The sequence below is a fragment of the Paramisgurnus dabryanus genome, chromosome 5, assembly GCF_030506205.2.
Source record: "Paramisgurnus dabryanus chromosome 5, PD_genome_1.1, whole genome shotgun sequence".
NCBI lineage: Eukaryota > Metazoa > Chordata > Actinopteri > Cypriniformes > Cobitidae > Paramisgurnus > Paramisgurnus dabryanus.
The window spans coordinates 42912096-42931149 of NC_133341.1; the positions used below are offsets into that span (position 1 = coordinate 42912096).

A 19054-nucleotide genomic window follows, 5' to 3' on the forward strand; every position below is an offset into this window, starting at 1 on the left:
ATCACTCATCGCCAATACGGAAAAACATGGCGTCGGTCGCGGGAGAACGGTGGAGAGACGCGCTAAAAAAACACGATATCTTTAAGAAATTACAAGAGAGGCTCCATTTAGAGTCACAAGCCACTAGCAAAAGAATAGCTAAAAACCTGTCGTTCTGCCTGAACAGTGATCTGTTTATATGGGACAGTGTTGAGAGTGTGTTTTACACCACAAACCTGCGACAGCTAAATACCGGGGCTGACCTCGACACTTCCAAATATCAGGTGAGCGTGTGTTTATTTAGTGTGTGTTTTGAACAGTTACGTTTTTAAGTGTAATGTAAACAGCAAACGACACTCTCCACAGACTCTGTTATGCATCAACCCGCCGTTGTTTGAGGTGTGTCAGGTGTTGATCAGCCCAACGCAGTATCATGTGGCTCTCATTGGTAAGCGTGGAGCGACTGTACTTGAACTGCCTCAGCGCTGGGGTAAAAAGTCAGAGTTTGAGGGTGGACGCATGGAGATCAACTGCAAGTGAGTACAGAACTGATGCTTTATTATCTTAGTGGTGTATTGATTGCTTTGATCAAAATGACAGGTAGTAACTGTTTCGGGATGCATCACAAAAATGCTGCCATGGTATGTGAAGTAATTCCACTGTACTTTGATATATACTTTGACAGATAAAGTTTATAATTCATCTAACGTGTTAAGTTTTTGTGCTTTTCATGTCATTCCTATTACTTGAATTAAATCATTTTTTTATTTCTTTACAGGACTATTCCTGTGGCTGAACGCTTCTTCACAAGTGCTCCATCAGTGACACTGCGACAGGCAACCTGGTATCCAAGTGAAACTGAGGAGCCTCATTTAGTTTTACTGACCTCAGACAACACTATCAGGTACCTTAAATAAACTTTTCGACAGTTGCTTAATTAAACCGTGTTTGTCTCTGAACAACTTCAAATAAAGTGTTTTTCCCCGACAGATTTTATAATCTTAAGGAGCCACAGACGCCTGCCAAAGTTTTGCGTGTTTCTCAGTTAGACGAGGACAGCGGTATTCATATAAGAGGGTAAGTTTGGCAGCTTTTGGTCACCCAACACCCCCCCCCCCCAAAAAAAATTACTTGTTTGGATGATAGTAAAAAATCTGAATTTTATTACGTTTAAATTAGGGTGGTTAATTGCAAACAATTTTTCTTGTTTTTGCATAATATGTGTGTGAGTGTGCTCTGTGTAATTATTTTGTATATGTAAATACACATACATACATGCATGTACGTATTTAAAATACATTTACGTGTATGTGTGTAGATATAAAAAATTTTATATATCATGTATGTATTTAAGAAACACATGTGAATATATATTTAATTATATTTTGATATATTTCATATTATATAAATTATATAGAATTAAAAAAAAAACATTTTTAACTGTGTATTATTTGTATACACACAGTACACGCACATATATTATGCAAATACAAACTTTTATTTTGTATGTGATTAATCGTTTTACAGGCCTAATAAAAATGCTATTTCCTTTGAACTTTCATGTTAAAAACTGACATTTACTAAAATACTATAGACATTATAAGCATTCAGTCTTTATTAACTCTTTCCCCTTCAATTAAGAGAAAATATTTGCATAAAAACGTGTTCCTGATGAATTTTGAAGTTAATCCGTAATACCGCGATTATTCACTAGATCCACTAGACTTAACCAATTTATGAAAAATATTTAACCAAAACGTTAATTACTAATTTTAAACTTTGTCTATGTTATGATAATCGTTCTGAATCTGATCTCTAACAAAATTCCTTCACAAAAATGCAATTATTTCAGCTTTTTGCTAATTTTTGTTCTTTTATTTGATTTATTTATATGTTTATATATTTTTAAAAGGCATTTTGTGAAACTTTTGTAAAAAATCACAAAAAATGCTAATGGGCGACTTTTCAATAAATGGCTGGCGGCGAATGAGTTAAAGTGACATTAGATGATCTCTCTTGTGAAGGCGTTCATACGCAGCATCTTTGGGCGAAACCGCTGTGGCGTTTGACTTCGGGCCACTGGCTGAATCTCCACGTCATATGCGGATAAAACAAGATCTGCTGGTGTACCCGCTCTACATCCTGTATGGAAATGGAGAGACATATCTGAGCTATATCTCGCTCACACACAGGTAACAAACACTTATGACTGTTTAAACAGTATACGAATATATTTTAACATAAATGTGTAAATCTCTGTCCGGAACATGTTTAGATGAACCTAAAGAATGTTTAAAAAAATATTTTATTAATAAAAAAAAAATATTCCCCAAGTGTCAGTAATCTCGGGAAGCCCCTGGGCCCTTTACCCATGCACCCGGTGGCAGAAGATAACTACGGCTATTACGCCTGTGCTGTGCTCTGCCTGCCCTGTGTGCCCAACATTCTGGTTATTGCCACTGAAACGGGGACGCTGTACCACTGTGTGGTTCTGGAAGCAGAGGATGAGGAGGACGGTGGAGTAAGTCAGACAGAATTCTCATAAATCACCACCTTAGTTGTGCTGTAAAATGTCTCTCGTATAGTTAAGCCCTGTGTGTGTTAAGGCTGTAGAGCGATGGTCTAGAGGCGCAGAATCCGTGCCATCCCTATATGTATTCGAGTGTGTGGAGCTGGAGCTGACGCTCAAGCTGGCCGCTGCTGGAGAGGAGGAGGAGGAGCCTGTGGAGTCAGACTTCACCTGTCCAATCAGATTGCATCGAGGTGAGCCAGTCATACTCGCTTACTGCAAAGCTTGTATATAAGCTTGTATACTGTTTTGGACTGATATGTTAATAAGGACGCTATCTTATCGTGATTTTTTTTTATCATTGCTTGGGTGTCTGTTGCAGACCCTCTGTGCCAGCACAGGTATCACTGCACCCATGAAGCCGGTGTACACAGTGTTGGACTCACCTGGTTCAAAAAACTGCAAAAGTTTCTGGAGTCTGGTGAGTTATGTGTCCCATCATAACCTTGAATAGAATTACTGTCTTGTATGTACTGTCATTGGTATTGTGTGTTTTCGGTAAAGATGAGGAAGATAAAGACGGTCTACAGGAGCTGGCGGCAGAACAGCGCTGCATAGTGGAGAACATCCTGTGCACCAAACCTCTCGCTAACAGGTACACCTCATTTGGACTATAGTTAAGGGGGGCTTTAAAGGCATACTTGTTATAACTTTGGATCTCTGGTGATATATTTTAATATTCTTCATTCCCCCCTCAGTTTACCTGCTCCTATTCGTGGGTTTTGGATCGTGTCGGACCTTTCCCTGGGAGCCACCATGATGTGTGTCATGAGCAACTACGAGTGTCTTTTACTTCCTTTGCTGTACGTAATGTTCTGTAAAGAAAACTTGTTGCATGTTGATCAAATCCTGTTTGTACTTATTAGTAAAACTTTACATTTCTTCATTACTGATATTGTTTCCTTATACATCTTTAGAAGTTCTATTCGTCCCCCGTCTCCTCCATTGCTGTGTTCTGGTCCAGGGGCGGGGTCAGGAAGCTCTCCTCTGCGTGGATTGGCTGAGGACTCGTTTGAGCATCATATTCGCAACATCTTGGCACGTAATTCGACCAACCCATTAGTGCTAAGGTAAATAGTTATTGCTTCTATAGGTTTATTTTAGAGATGCAGTGATATGTAATTTTTTGCAGATTATTCAGACTGATATCTGATAATACCCAAGCTGATACTGATAGTTTGGTGGTTATATTAACTTGCATAAACAATGATTACATTTTCTGGATGTATTTGAAGAGTTTGGTTCCAAAACGCAATAAATCCATTTTGACTAATTTTGGTAAAAACTTGTTTTTATACCAAGAAAGTGACAAGATGAAAACCACCATTTTCTGTTGTAAACTTTCAGATTGCATCTTTAGGTTATAACAACGTAAAAAATTTAAATCCATAATTTGATTTTCAAAGATTTATTATAAAAACGTATTATTTTCTCCGCAAAATCCAATAAATCCATTTTAGTTTTTTTTTCAAAATGCTATAAATCTATTTAATCAATATATAAATGTGCATTCATCTTTGTGTTATATTCATTTAGTTGACTAGTGGTATACACTGATTAAAAAAATTAACATTAATGGCATGAATCAAAACACTTACTTTGTCATATTAAAAACACTGTCATTGCTGCTGTCATCCCTGGGACGTTGCCACTGAACTTTTTTGACAGCGATCAGCTCTAAAATGTTTTGCTCCTGCTCAATTTTTGTTGACTTCATGTAAAATAATGAAAAGTTTTTCATAAGACCCCCTGGGGTCAATCTGTTAGCATGACAGAAGTTGATGCAGTCGTGTGAGAACAAACAACAGCTGGCATTTTTCCTTCTCTGGAGTGCCTCTCGCTTAAATTATTCAATTCTGATGGCTTACGTTTTTCCCTGCCACAGAAAACCACCACAGTTTTATTAATGCCATCAAAGTATTATTTTGTTTTTGTTTGTTTGTTGATCACAAAAGTAGAAAGTAGATGAAGAAAACTAGTGTGTATTCAAAGCGCCACCATTATTGTTTACAATGTGTGGAATGGAGTGCTGTGATTGGTTAAGCAGATTTATTGCATTCTGCAGAGAAGGAGGACTGGCGTTTATCGCATTTTGAGAAAAAAAAGGAGAAAAGATAACAGAATAATACGGCGGATATCGGATTTTGTGTAAAATTAAGAATTTACTTTTTAATACTGACCTGCAGGGTCCGATATTAACACCCGCCAAGCGCCAAATGCGGGTAGATTTTACGTTTGGCGACTAAATTCAAAAGGCTATCCGCCACACTGGCGGGTGATTTTCATACCAAAATAGTAATGCAATATAATGTGTTTGCCAGTAACTAATCTGGGGACGAGGTGAGCTAGCCACAGAACGTCTCTATGCTCCAAGTCTTGCGACACTGTCTCGGGGGCCGGAAGGTTAAAAGTGCCGCGAGACTTGAAGCACTAGCTATATGCAGCAGCTATCTGCTGCATATAGCTGATATGTGGCGGCATTTACCGGGAGTGAGACAACCTTTGAAACGAAAACTCACAGATGAAAAGGATGGCAACTCATTTGACATCGGAAATAAAATGAAACTTGAGAACATTCTGATTCGTGACCATGAACACAGCAAATGAAATTCATGTATATGTGACAAAAAAAGGCTGTTTATTGTTCTGGCCGGTAAAATGTATACTTGGCTGGTGGATTTTTCATCTACCAGTCCCCGTGGCAGGTGAGCCAAAAAGTTAATTTCGGACCCTGCTGACCTGATTTTGTCAGTAACTTTTTTTAAGGCTTTTAACGCATTTTGGAACCAAACTCTTCATTTATTCATGTAATGACCAGTAATATTGAACACTAAACATTTTTATATACACCGAGCTCAAATTCATTGCATCTTCCTGTTCTCTTTTGATTGGGAGGATATACCATGGCTATCGGTTGGTTTTTAACTATCGGCCAACAGTGTGGAAAATTGCTTTTATCGATTTATATTGCCCGATATATTTGTGTAGGGTGACCATACGTGCCATTCTACCCGGACGCATCCCGTCCAGGATTTTATGTTCGTCTTCCAGAAGTCGTATTTGTCGACCGCATACGTCATAGAGGAATATTATTATTATTATTACTACAGAAAAGCAACCGTTACATTTTAAGGTAAGCATGAAACTACGATTGTATATCTTATGTTTTTAACTTAATGGCGTATGCTTTCAACAAATACGACTTCCGGAAGACGCACCGAAATCCTGGACGGGATGCGTCTGGGAAGAATGGCACGTATGGTCACCCTAATTTGTGCATCTCGAGTTTATTTCATAGTTGGCATCGGGTTGGTGCTTTTTAATGCCATGCGCTATAATGGTCACGTAAACATAGTTTTTCAAAATAAAAAAGATAATTACAACTTTTTTTATGTTGCTGTATCATCTCTACCTGCTTTAGAAAGGAAAACCGTGTCCTGTTTTAAAACCATCTGAATGTTGAATTGTAGTCCGAATTGGTTTGCCGGGATCTGCTGAAAGTGTAACATGAGTCCCCTGTGACACATTTGTATAATTTGTTGCTGAATTTTTTTGTAATGTGTGTGTGTGTCTGTGTGTGCGTTTTAGGGCCGGTGATAAGGACTCCTCGCCCCCTCCTTCAGAATGCCTGCAGCTGTTAAGCAGAGCCACCCAGGTGTTCAGAGAGGAGTACATCCTAAAATTGGGCCTGGCTCACGATGAGATGCAGAGGAGGTACAACACGTTCTTGCACATTTGTACTAATAAAATGTATAATATTTAAAAGGGAAATTTCACTTTTTTAAGATGTCAAATAAATCTTTGGTGTCCCTAGAGTACGTATGTGAAGTTTTAGTTTAAAATATCATATAGATCATTTACTTTGTAGGTGTGAGCAAAAATGTGCGTTTTGGGTGTGTCCTTTAAATTGCAAATGAGCTGATCTCTACATTAAACTGCAGTGCTGTGGTTGCATAGTGCAGATTATGGGGTGGTATTATCCCCTTCTGACATCACAAGGGGAGCCAAATTTCAAGTACTTATTTTTTCCCATGCTTGCACAGAATGGTTTACCAAAACTAAGTTACTGGTTTGATCTTTTTCACATTTTCTAGATTGATAAAAGCACTGGGGACCCAATTATAGCACTTAAACATAGAAAAAGTCAGATTTTCATGAAATGTAAAAATTACTACTTGATAAATAAATATAGTAATCATACGCTATCATGATAGACTACCCTAGTATTGCCGTCTTATACTCCCACAGAAGTCGCACACATTAGTCTAGTTTTTGCATTGCATGTAAATATAGTTGTTGTTTGAATGAATTTTTTTCAGAGTAAAGCTCTTGAGCGAACAGAAGAGGAAGCAATTGGACGATTTGGCTCTTTGCAGAGAGGAGAGGTGATGATATTCACAATCGCATGTACAGAAACACAAATCATGAGGATCAATTTGGTGAAATTGCGATTTTTACGTCACCTAAAATGATGTGGGATTGATGTATGGTTTGTTAATAAAGGACAATATTTGGCGGATATACAACTATTTGAAAATCTGGAATCTGAGGGTGCAATAAATCTAAATAGTGAGAAAGGCGATTTTCTCACTATTTAGATTTATTGCACCCTCAGATTCCAGATTTTCAAATAGTTGTATCTCCGCCAAATATTGTCATTTGGACAATTTTAATAAAACGTTATTTTTTTCTGTTTGTCAGACCTAGTAATGATAATGCATAAATGTTTATATTCATGCACACACAAGTTATTAATGATGATGGTTAGATGGCTAAAGTTGGTTTGTGTGTTGTAGGAAAAGCCTGCGGGAGGCAGCAGAACGCCTTGCCGACAAATATGAAGATGCCAAGTATCGTCAAGAAGCTATCATGAACAGGTTCATTATGTCATATCTATCTCGAAATTTAGTTCAATGACAAAAAGTGTTGCTAGAGATAAAAATAGGACTACTTAATAAAACTTGGTTCAAATATGATACCATGCCTTTGAAAACCCAGCTGGAGTTTTAATGTTTTCTTCATAACACCATCCTAACCAATCTTGATATCTTTAATATTAACTAAGTCTATGTCAATGAGTGAAGCTTTTATTAAAGGATGCGACTAAAAACTACAGGATTCAACAACGCCCCGACAACTGGCTTGTTACGCTCTGGGTCAAATAATGGTCATGCAAATGTCATGGTTATGCCCCTACGCATTGTGTAGATAGCAGTGATTACATTCACTGTTGTCATGTCTGAAAAAAAAAAACTCTTATAGCAACTCTTAAAAAAAATTAGCTGTGAGTCATGACAGTTTGCTTTTGTTTACCTAGAGTAAAACAGGTTTTGGGAAGTCTGCGCAGTCAACTTCCTGTGCTGTCAGATAGCGAGAAGGACATGAGGAAAGAACTGCAAACAATTAATGATCAACTCCGTCACCTGGACAACGGAATTAAACAGGTTAGCTGTTGTTGCAACGAAAGACTGGTTTGTTTTTTGTTTAGTCTGATGTTAACACTGATTCACAATTTATTTATGGTGTGGCCTGCGTCCAAAATTTTGCATACTGAATTAGATGACGTTTCTACTACTTTATTATGGAGGACCACAAGAGTCATGCAAAATGTAATAAAGAACTTCAATTTTTAATAACTACCTGGACAATAAAAATAGCAATTAATAGATTTGTTTAAAATTTGTACATTATGTAACATTTTATTAGGCAATAAAAGTGAGATTATAAAAATAACATAGAAATGAAATATTAATCCATTAATAAATAATTCAAATTAATATAACAATTTATAAAAACAACATAAAATACTCAATAAGTTCATCATTTTAAATTGCATTTATAAATTCTTAATTAAATAATGGAATTTCAAATTGTATTTCAAAAAGGGATTTAAAAAGAGAAATAAATAACTGGATTTATAAATTGAATTACAAATACAGGTTTAAATTAGGCATTTAAAAGGGCATTTCCGTTTGACTTTTCTGTTTTAATTTCCCCGTTGGTTCTCCTTATTCTTTTCGCTATTGGATTTGCTTTTCATTTTAGCCTCTCTATTTAGCTTTTCCGTGACTCTTTGGGTCCTCATCTGAGATCTATAAATCTGCGCATGACGTACAATCAGAGCCAATCAGCGAGCTTGTTACATCCTCCTGGCCATAGCTAATTTGCATTTCTCATTTGACCATTTGCAAGGACCCAAAGAGTCACGGAAAAGCTAAATAGAGAGGCTAAAACGAAAAGCAAATCCAATAGCGAAAAGAATAAGGAGAATCATTGGGAAAATGAAAACAGAAAAGTTAAACGGAAATGCCCTTTTAAATGCCTAATTTAAACCTGTATTTGTAATTCAATTTATAAATCCAGTTATTTATTTCTCTTTTTAAATCGCTTTTTGAAATACATTTTGAAATTCCATTATTTAATTAAGAATTTATAAATGCAATTTAAAATGATGAACTTATTGAGTATTTTATGTTGTTTTTATAAATTGTTATATTAATTTGAACTATTTATTAATGGATTAATATTTCATTTCTACGTTATTTTTATAATCTCACTTTTTATTGCCTAATAAAATCTTACATAATGATTTTTTTTATAACTTTGTCTATTTATTTATAGATTGATTAATGAATTTTTAAACAAATCTATGAATTGCTATTTTTATTGTCCAGGTAGTTATTAAATATTGAAGTTCTTTATTACATTTTGCATGACTCTTGTGGTCCTCCATACTTTATATGGTATGTGTGGATGCAGTATAAATACATTTTGAACGGTTGTGACTAAAAGGGATACAGCTAAATTTCGCCGGATGAGCACCGTTTTTATCTTAATCCTACCTCGAAACCTAACTCTAAACCCAACATTTCATGGGATTTAAGTCATAGCTGTATCCTATCTAGCCAGAACCACTGTTTTTCATCCTGATCTTAACCCTAAAATTAACTCTGAACTCAACATCTCATGAGATTTGAACGTAGCTTTATTCCCTCTAGCCAGAATCATTTTGGACACTGCATCCACCATGTTTACTTTGTTATGTGACACGTATGTCCTTTGACCCATGACTCAATCAAAACAACCACGACCATAATTTACATATGCGTTTTAAATAACAATGAATACTTTTCTTGGTACATTTAAAGAGCATCATTGAATATTTTTTTAGCATTCCTCTAATCGTAATCCTCTGTTCGTAATGCTGCATACACACCAAACACGAAGCATCGCATTCCTCGCTGTAGATTACTCGCAGGGTTTAACTTCATGTGATATGAATTTTTCGCTTGAGTTGAATATTTCCAACTTGTGCGAACACGTGTTTAAGGCTGAATAGCGAGTGTTTTTGCTGCAATCACGCCGCCCGATTCGCATCATTCGCAGCGGCCCGCGTGACTTTGCGCCGGTTTGCGTCTTTGCATTGACTTTTTTATGTAATTTACAGGGTTTCCCGCAGAAAATTTGTTAGTTAAGGTTGTAGGGTTGTAGGCTTTTTCTTTTAAGTGGCACTGCCACTTTATTTTTCATGTTGAAAATTTTGGTTTGTGTGTTTGTTTAATTAAGAAAATGCTTAAATAAAATGTTGGCGTTAATGGCAGATGTTACATTTATTATTTGTTTGGGGAATTATATGTATAAAAAAATCATTAGACTATTCGATTAATCGAAAAAATAATCGATAGATTAATCGGTTGAAAAAATAGGCGATAGTTGCAGCTCTAGAATCTACCCGTACAAATCGTTGAATTCGCGTTTGGTGTGTACACCGCATAATTTTACGTACACACCAAACCCGAAGCATCGCATTCCTCGCTCTAGATTACTCGCAGGATTTAACTTTGTCATGCGAATTTTTATTTTGAGATTAATATTTTGAACTTGTTCGAAGACACGTTTAAGGACATCGTTGCATTGACTTTGTATGTAATCTACTTGTACAAATCGTTGAATTTACGTTTGCTGTGGACACCCCATAATTTTGCGTACACACCAAACGCAAAGTATCGCTGTAGATTACTCGGAGGATTTAACTTTGTGTTATACAAATTTTTTGCTTGAATTGAATATTTCCAACTTGTGCGAAGACGTGTTTAAATCGGAATAGCGAGTGTTTTCTCGGCAAACACGCCACCCGATTCGCATCGGTCCGCGTGAGTTCAGGTCTGTTTGCGTCTTTGCATTAACTTTGTATGTACTCATGCAAATCGTTGAATTCGCGTTTGGTGTGTATGCCCTATAATTTGTGCGTGCACACCAAACGTGACACATCGTATTACTTGCATCAACGTGATTTGCATAATTTGTATAGTCCCACAAAAGTTTGTGTCTATTCGCTTCTTTGCATGTAATCTACTCGTGCAAATCGTTAAATTCGCATTTGGTGTATACGGCCTATAATTCTGTGTGAACAACGAAGCATCGATTTACTTTGGGATTTAACTTTCTGTCATGCTAATTTTTTCATTGCGCAAAGAACCATTTGATGCAAATAACGTTTAACGCCACCTGATTTGTGTCATTCGCATTGCCCCGCATGATTTGGCATCTATTTGCATCTTTGTATTGACTTTTTATTGAATCTACCCGCACAAATCGTTGAATTCGCGTTTGGTGTGTACACCCCATAATTTTACGTACACACCAAACCCGAAGCATCGCATTCCTCGCTCTAGATTTCTCGCGGGATTTAACTTTATGTCGTGCAAATTTTTATTTTGAGATGAATATTTTGAACTTGTTCGAAGACACGTTTAAGGACATCGTTGCATTGACTTTATATGTAATCTACTTGTACAACTCGTTGAATTTACGTTTGGTGTGTATGCCCCATAAGAGTGGACCGGATGGATGTTGTTTTCCTGTTGTCATTGTTTGGTTTTATATTATCAGGTCAACATGAAGAAGGAATACCAGAAAAAACAGATGAATAGCGGAGCATCTCCGGCTCGCTCCAGCCTCGCACTTAACGCCCATCAGAGGAAGTGTGTTCAGGGAGTCCTCAAGGAACAGTACGTCCATAGGAAATCATTTTGCATTATTTATTTATTTTTGCATTACAACAGATAGCTGTTGCTGAAACTAACAAGCCAAATCTGATCTACTTGGGTTGCTAAAATGTTTTTAATTCCTAAACTACTTCATTTCCTGCAGTGGAGAACACATCGCTGGCATGATGAAGCAGATCAAGGACATAAAAAATCAATTCAGCTTTTGAACGCTAACAGTCAGCAGACGTCCAAAGCCAAACTAATTACTTTATTTTTATCACATTGGAGGAAGCAACAGAAGCCAAATTATTCACTCAAAGTTTTCCCTCAAGTTGTGTAAGCCTAAAATACAAAATAAAAGTAATTTAGCTATAACTTGGCAGTTTCAGAAGATCTTCAAAGAATAAGCTGACACTTTTGTATAAACTAGTTTGTCTATTTTTTTTTTTAATAAGTGCCATGTATACATCTTATGGACAATAAAGTGTTTTGTACATTAAAGAGTATTTTATGCGTATATAAGAATTTATCAGTTGTCAGACAGAAGTGTTGGGCATCATTGTCATTTCCTGAACCCAAACAATGGCTTATCTATAGAGGTCATACTGCGTAAAGCAAGAAAAGATAAGTTTGTAGTTAGCTCAACATGCTTGTACAACAACACTTCAAAAAGCTGGGGGGGTTTACCCATCTTGGGTCAAATATGGATGAACCAAACTCATCTGGTTGTAATTTAAATTTGAGAATAAAGTTCCTAGCCATATCAGCCTAGAAAATAGCAACTTAATTTTTTGTCGGTCTTAACATGATGTGACTACAGAACAGTCAAGTTTTAAATAAGAAAAATTTCAAAACTCTTTGGTTATTTTTAAGTGCGATGCTAATGGTCTAATCAGATTCAATGGATTATGCTAAGCTATGCTAAAAGTGGTAGCGCCAGGCCCGGAGATTGGCTGAATGGATTCCAAAACGGTTAAAAATTAAATATTTTACTCTAGGGGAGCTGGAAAATCAGCATATTTAAAAAAAAAAGTGTAGTGTCCCTTTAAGCTGACTACAAGTGCAGTGTGCAAGGAATGCATGTACTGTCAAAATATATGACTTCACATTTACCAAGTGTGTAATTGTGAAACTTTAAAAATAGTTTAAGGAAACCAGAAATGGACACCCACAGAAAAATAAGTTCATCTAGAAAGATAGCACTACCTCTTTTTGATTAGCCTACAAGAAAAAAAATTGGTTTCAATTTGTTTTATTATATAGATATATACAGGGTTATGTACACAGTACAGTATATAAATCGCAAGGGTTTCTGCATTAGCAACACGACATGCGAATAGAAATATAACCGTTGTTAATGTGAAAGCATTTCAATCATCACTTTTCACAGACCCAGCTGAAAACACTTTCATGAATTATAAATTATATTGAGTGAAGAAGTGTCTCTTTTTATGATCAATTCATTTCAGAGTTACACCAGTAAGTGACTGGTAGTCACGAAAAACGTAGTTACTAAAATGTTTGGTGTTTTGAAGTGAAACATGAACCAAATAAACTCCATACTTACAAGTAGCGTATACGTTTTACAATGCGAAGACAACGTGGAACGTGTAAGCTGCAATGTACAGCGTAAAAAATGAACACTTTCACGACACACAATGCATATATTCACACAGAAGTGTTGCTTGTATATGTCAGTATTTGGCCGCTGTTTGTTAATGGAGTTCAGAGGTCATACAAGGGTAGCGTTAAATTGGTTTTGGTTCGTTATTCTCATGTAACAAAAGTTGCAATAAAACCTGAAGGAAATTTTCAATTAACTTTTTTTAAAAATACCATTAAGTTATAAACCTAGAAATGCTGGGTTATGTTATACCTTTTGGGTTAAATTAACCCAAAAAATGTTTATATGTGATCCTTAAGTAGCACAGGTGGGTGATTCTCACGAAATTAGACGTGCGAGGTGTCATGAAACATTTTGATAATAAAAGTAAATGCTATCAAAATAAGAAGCATACAGTTATAAACATCTCTTCATGTACATCATAAAATACAATTTTGTTGTTTTTTCTACATTTAAGGGGAAAATTTTCATCACCGCAACGTGTCCATGACTGGATTTGGGTTCTTTAACATGGAAATATTTATAATTAAAAAAATCTAAAAAAATAAAAAGCTTCAGTTCATGTTATACTATAAACATTTAGAGTAAAGAAACATGTGGTATTTGGTGATCATTGGTAAATGTAGAGACAATAATAAGGAATATAAATGTGTCCAAGATATTTTCTCATCCTCCGCAACAATTTTCAATCATTGTTTAAGCCCTCAAGGAACTAACATTTTCAAAAAAATTGTTGGAAGTGACACTCAAGATGGCTACCAGGTAAGCAGATCTTATTTTTTCTCTCCAGATAAAAGTTGAAATTTTGTTTGTCATAGTACCTAGACAACTTATTAGTTCTCATTACCGAAACATAAGTTTGTAAATGCATATATTTAATGTAATATCATGTTGCGGTAATGATAATTTTTGATAATAATAATCTAAAAAAGTAACAATTCTATAGGAAATATTTTTTAAATCCTCTAAAAATAATGATTATTGGCTTCAAGGGCTTTTTAAAATTTCTGATGCATGAACACATTCTAAATCTGGATTTCACGAGAATCACCCAGGTATATTTTTTTTTGCAAAAGCCAAATTACATTGTATGGGTCTAAATAATTTTTTTATTTATGCCAAAAATCATTAGGATATTATGTAAAGTTCATGTTTCATGAAGATATTTTGTAAATTTCCTACCGTAAATATATCAAAACGTTTATTTTTGTGAGTGAATGCAGTGCTAAGGACTTCATTTAGACAATTTTCCTAATATTAAAACTTTTATCACCCTCAGATTTCAAATTATTCATTCCTAACAAACCATACATCAATGAAAGCATATTTATTCAGCTTTCAGATGATTTATAAATCTCAATAAAAAAAAAAAATGGACCCTTATGACTGGTTTTGTGGTCCAGGGTCACATATGATGTTTGACCCAACAATGGGTTAAAACAACCCAGTATAGGTTAAATTACAACCCAGCGGGCTGGGATCGTCTCTTTTTGACTCTGCATTTTTTTTAGTGCTCATATTTAGATATTTTGCACATTGAAGTACTGGGTTGTGACTCGCCCTTCTTCTAATTTAGCCAAAAATCCTATGGTTGGTGTTCCTAAAAACGCAAAAAGCAATAAAAAAAATCAGCAACCTTAACAGAAGTAATGTTTTCTTAAAAATGAGTTTCGTCTACAAGAAACTAAATATGTGCCGTTTAGTCTTACTGTTGAATGTATAGTGCATACACTTTCTACAGTTGGGTTGCCAGTTGTGGTCTCAAAAACCAGCCTGAAACTATTTAAAACAATTATTCTTTTAAATACATTTTAACATTCCAAACAAGATCGTTTTTGGCCAATCAAGGTTTTTTACTTATAAAATGAATACAGTAAGTTATTATACCACTTTTACCGTGGTATGCAAAACTCCCCAGCTTTTAAGATGCCTTTTAGACACACAGGACATCCCAAAGTCTGATATAAATAAAAAGCATAGTGTGTTTCATTTATATACTGTTAAGCGTCTTTCATTACGCAGTTATCAGATTGATAAGGACGGACGAATACCTTTGAAAACAGTCTGTGTGCTATATACCTGATGAATAAAATGTGCATCGGAATCAGACCCGCTACTCGAGAGCAGGCATCTGTAAATCAGATTGACTAAAATGTATGTATGCATGTATGAAATAAAAAACACAAAACAAGCAAAAACCTGTTCGTTACAACCAATAAAATAGCAGTAACTTCAAGCAAAACACATTAAGGAGGAGGATTTCAAATGTATGTAGAAGAAAAACAGCCACACAACACAGCCAATAAGTACATCCCAGTGAAATGATTGGCGGACGGGAGGAAACACGCGTGTGTAAAATTGTAAAGAGCGAGATTGAGTGTATTAACTTAACTAATTCAATATACACATATACTCTGTACATTCGTATGTACAAAACACTTCAGGGGCGTTTTCCTTCATAAGTCACTGCTTCTAGTTCGAAAGATGGAAAGGAAGAGAAGTTGAGCAGCGTCGGTAGAGAAAAGAGTGAAAATATATAGAGGAGACGCAAACTTTGGTAGAATCGGGCTATGGGACAGTCACAGTAAATGATTATCATGGGCTCTCGTTCATTAAAAAACCAGCAGCTCCTCATCGTAGGATCCACAGTAAACCGCATCACAGCTAAAACCCATCTTCATCGAACATCATACATCGGCCTTTCTTCTTGCTAATGTATTTACAAGCTAGTCAATAGCAGTAGTAAGTATCAGTAGTGATCTCTAAGACTCTCAGGTCTTAGATTTTGATTATGTTTTGTGAATCCCCAGCTCTTTGCTTTTCAGATTCTCGGGCCGGTTTGATTGGCTAGAGAAATCTCGTCGCGATAGGCACAGTGATGAAGTTGGAGCTGGGGTAGAGGTGGACTGCGTATGTGTATTTATATACGAGCGCTGGAGTCATAAAGTGACATCATGTTTCGGGAAGCTGGCTGATGTCTGTAAGGTTGGTGTCGTTGAGGATGACCCGGATGCGCTCTAATGAGTTCGCCTGCCGGATCCGTTCCAACTGCACCTATGAGAGCAAAGCGTTGCATCTTTAGTGACACCCTTATGGCGTTGTGTAACAAAATGTGCAGTATTGTACATTATTTCGCTCTTTTTCTTAAGCATAAAGAATTGTTATGTTCTCCGTGTGAATGAATTTTACCTGAAGAGTCTGAGACAGTTTGACGAAGTCTCTCTGGACCTGCTCGCTGACATCCAGCTCAGTCTGAAGTCTTTGAGATTTGTCTTTTTCTTCAAACACCTGACTTTCCAAAGCACTCTGCAACACATGCATTTCAATTCATTAAATTCATGTGTTCATTTTTTAGCATTTCTTTAGCAGTGCAAAGTAAAGGTCTTCACGGGTCCACTTATATCCGAAAACAAGAGGTCCGACCCAAAACCAAAGCGGATTTAGGTATAAAAGTTTAAAAGGATTAGTCCATTTTCTTTAAACAAAATCTAGATAATTTACCACCATGTCATCCAAAATGTTGATGTCTTTCTTTGTTCAGTCGAGAAGAAATTATGTTTTTTTGAGGAAAACATTCCAGGATTTTTCTCATTTTAATGGACCTCAATGGACCCCAACACTTAACAGTTTTAATGCAGTTTAAAATTGCAGTTTCAAAGGACTCTAAACGATCCCAAACGAGGCATAAGGGTCTTATCTAACAAAACGATTGTCATTTTTGGCAATAAAAATAAAAAGATGTACTTTTGAACCATAACTTCCCGTCTTCCTCCGGTCATGTGACGCGCACTTTTTACCACTGTAAATATATCAAAAACGCTAATAGATCGTCAAATTTGCGTCTACCGCGTCTAGTTTGCTTCTTGAACACTTTGAATGCATTTGCGCGTCTAGAGCTAAGACGCGGGTAAAAAGCAAGCATTTGAAGCAAAATTGACACGAAATATTAGTCGTTCCTCCATGTTGAATGAGTGACTCCGGGTGGGCCTGCCGCCACAGCAGCAAGCAGGCTCCTGATTGGTTAACGCGACGCAAATTGACGCAAAAGTTCACATTTTTCAACTCAGGAACTAGACGCGTGGTATATACATGGGTGTTTTTGCAGGAAAAGCCAAAATTACATTGTATGGGTCAAAATAAAACATTTATTTATGCCAAAAATCATTAGGATATTATGTAAAGTTCATGTTTCATGAAGAAATTTCATAAATGTTCTATCAAAAACGCAAATAGAGCGTCAAATTCGCGTCTAGTTTTCCTCTTGAACATTTTGTATGCATCCGCGCTTCAAGAGCGAAATAGTCATGCGTAAAAAAGCAAGCGTTTAAAGCAAAATTGACACAAAATATCAGTCATTCCTCCATGTTGAATAAGTGACTCCGAGCGGGCCTGCCACCACAGCAGCAAGCAGGCTCCTGATTGGTTAACGCGGCACAAAAATTCACATTTTTCAACTGGGGTCTACTGCTCCATGCCAAACTCCTCATTCGCGCCACAAGACCTTCAGACACACATTAATGTGTCTTTACAGTGACTTCACATTGAAATAATTTGGGCCAGATGCCCTATTCGCGTTTGGTGTGAAAGCAGCATAAGTGTCTGTCAAATGCTTAAATGTTAATTCAGTAAATGTAATATAACACTTCAGTTTCATCTGCTGGGACTTGCAGTAAATCATTCTTATCTGATCAGCTGATCAAACCACATGCATTGGGTACATTGTGATTTTTACAGTATGAGTAAGATCAGCACGTGGTAATAAAACAAGCAGAGGTCACATGAGAGTTCAGACCTTGCTGCTAAGGGTGTCTTTCAACTGTTCCTCCAGACTGTTTTTCAAAGCCTGTACACTTTCCAATGTCTGACTCTTCTCTGCCAGACTGCTCTCCAGCTGTTTAAAAATGTAAAGGATCAGACATTAAAAGAGACATAATGATGAATGAAAGTGAACTCAAATGAATTAACCAAGAATAATAAATGCAGAGAAACTGTATTGTTCATTGTTAGTTTATGTTAGGTAATGTATTTACTAATGTTAACAAGTACCCTTGTAAAGTGTTACCATTACTGTAGTACTAGTACTGGCATAATGTATAAATGCATTATGATTTAAAGAATATATACTTTTACATTACTTTATGTAATACTGTATTCAGCCCTACCTGCTCCTTTTCACTCTTCACTCGCTCCAGTTCAGTTTTTAAGCTGGAAAATGATGCTAAAAGACAGAAGGCACAGAAGAAAAATAAGTCATGTACTTAATGGATGCCCATTTCTCTATTGACAAGAGAACAAGGGGTCTGTTCTTTTCAGCAACTATATGAATTATTAACACGGAGATGTGTTAGTGCTAACTGAGCAACAACAAAATTGAAAAACTGGGACTTGACAATGAATATAGCGTGATTGGTGCATGGTAAATGGGTATGGGTGGCTTGATGTGGCCTACAGTACTAAATAGTCACCTAAAGAGCAGAAATAGACGGTATTAAGGTTGCCAATGAGCATGTATAGCGCCACTATCGCCAATTTACTGCCGCTTTACCCGCAACAATTACATTTTTCTACCATACTGTTTGCATAAAATGTGTGTCAAGAAGCAATGTGCTCAGGCGGTTCAATTCAATCAAACTGTTAAAAAACTATTCAATACCAATCGCTTGGCATTTCCGCTTACCTTTCATAGCAAAATATTTAGTATTCCACAGTTTAACTCAGTAACAGTTGTTGCATTTCAGCTATATTTTGTTGCCACAAGAGTTGCCAATTTAGTGACTTTGTTGCAACATCAGACCCTTTTAGCAACTTTTTTCATTAAAATGAGAGCCTGGCAACAAATCTAGCAACTTTGTAGATGGCTGTGTCACCCCTTAGTGCCTGCCAACAAATCTG

At 36.3% G+C, this 19054-nt stretch overlaps 2 protein-coding genes across 3 annotated transcripts in view; one reads left to right on the plus strand and one right to left on the minus strand.

Moving 5' to 3' along the window:
- Window positions 1–13326, plus strand: nup88 (nucleoporin 88). Its single transcript, XM_065284246.2, has 17 exons — window positions 1–263; window positions 346–515; window positions 758–883; window positions 970–1056; window positions 2004–2171; window positions 2314–2500; window positions 2586–2742; window positions 2871–2969; window positions 3053–3143; window positions 3247–3351; window positions 3466–3618; window positions 6137–6262; window positions 6868–6933; window positions 7345–7425; window positions 7866–7992; window positions 11441–11559; window positions 11702–13326. The coding sequence occupies exons 1-17, from the start codon at window positions 27–29 to the stop codon at window positions 11763–11765; spliced, it is 2163 nt and encodes a 720-aa protein (XP_065140318.1). The 5' UTR covers window positions 1–26; the 3' UTR covers window positions 11766–13326.
- The window catches only part of rabep1 (rabaptin, RAB GTPase binding effector protein 1), a 27350-nt gene continuing 21332 nt past the window's right edge, over window positions 13037–19054 (minus strand). For both annotated transcript variants that reach the window (XM_065284245.1, XM_065284244.1), the window contains 4 exons: window positions 18325–18380; window positions 17955–18053; window positions 16352–16468; window positions 13037–16216 (listed from right to left, as the gene is read on the minus strand). In XM_065284245.1, coding sequence (XP_065140317.1) covers window positions 16115–16216; window positions 16352–16468; window positions 17955–18053; window positions 18325–18380 — 374 coding nt within the window. In that variant the 3' untranslated portion in view covers window positions 13037–16114. The remainder of the gene's footprint in view (window positions 16217–16351; window positions 16469–17954; window positions 18054–18324; window positions 18381–19054) is intronic.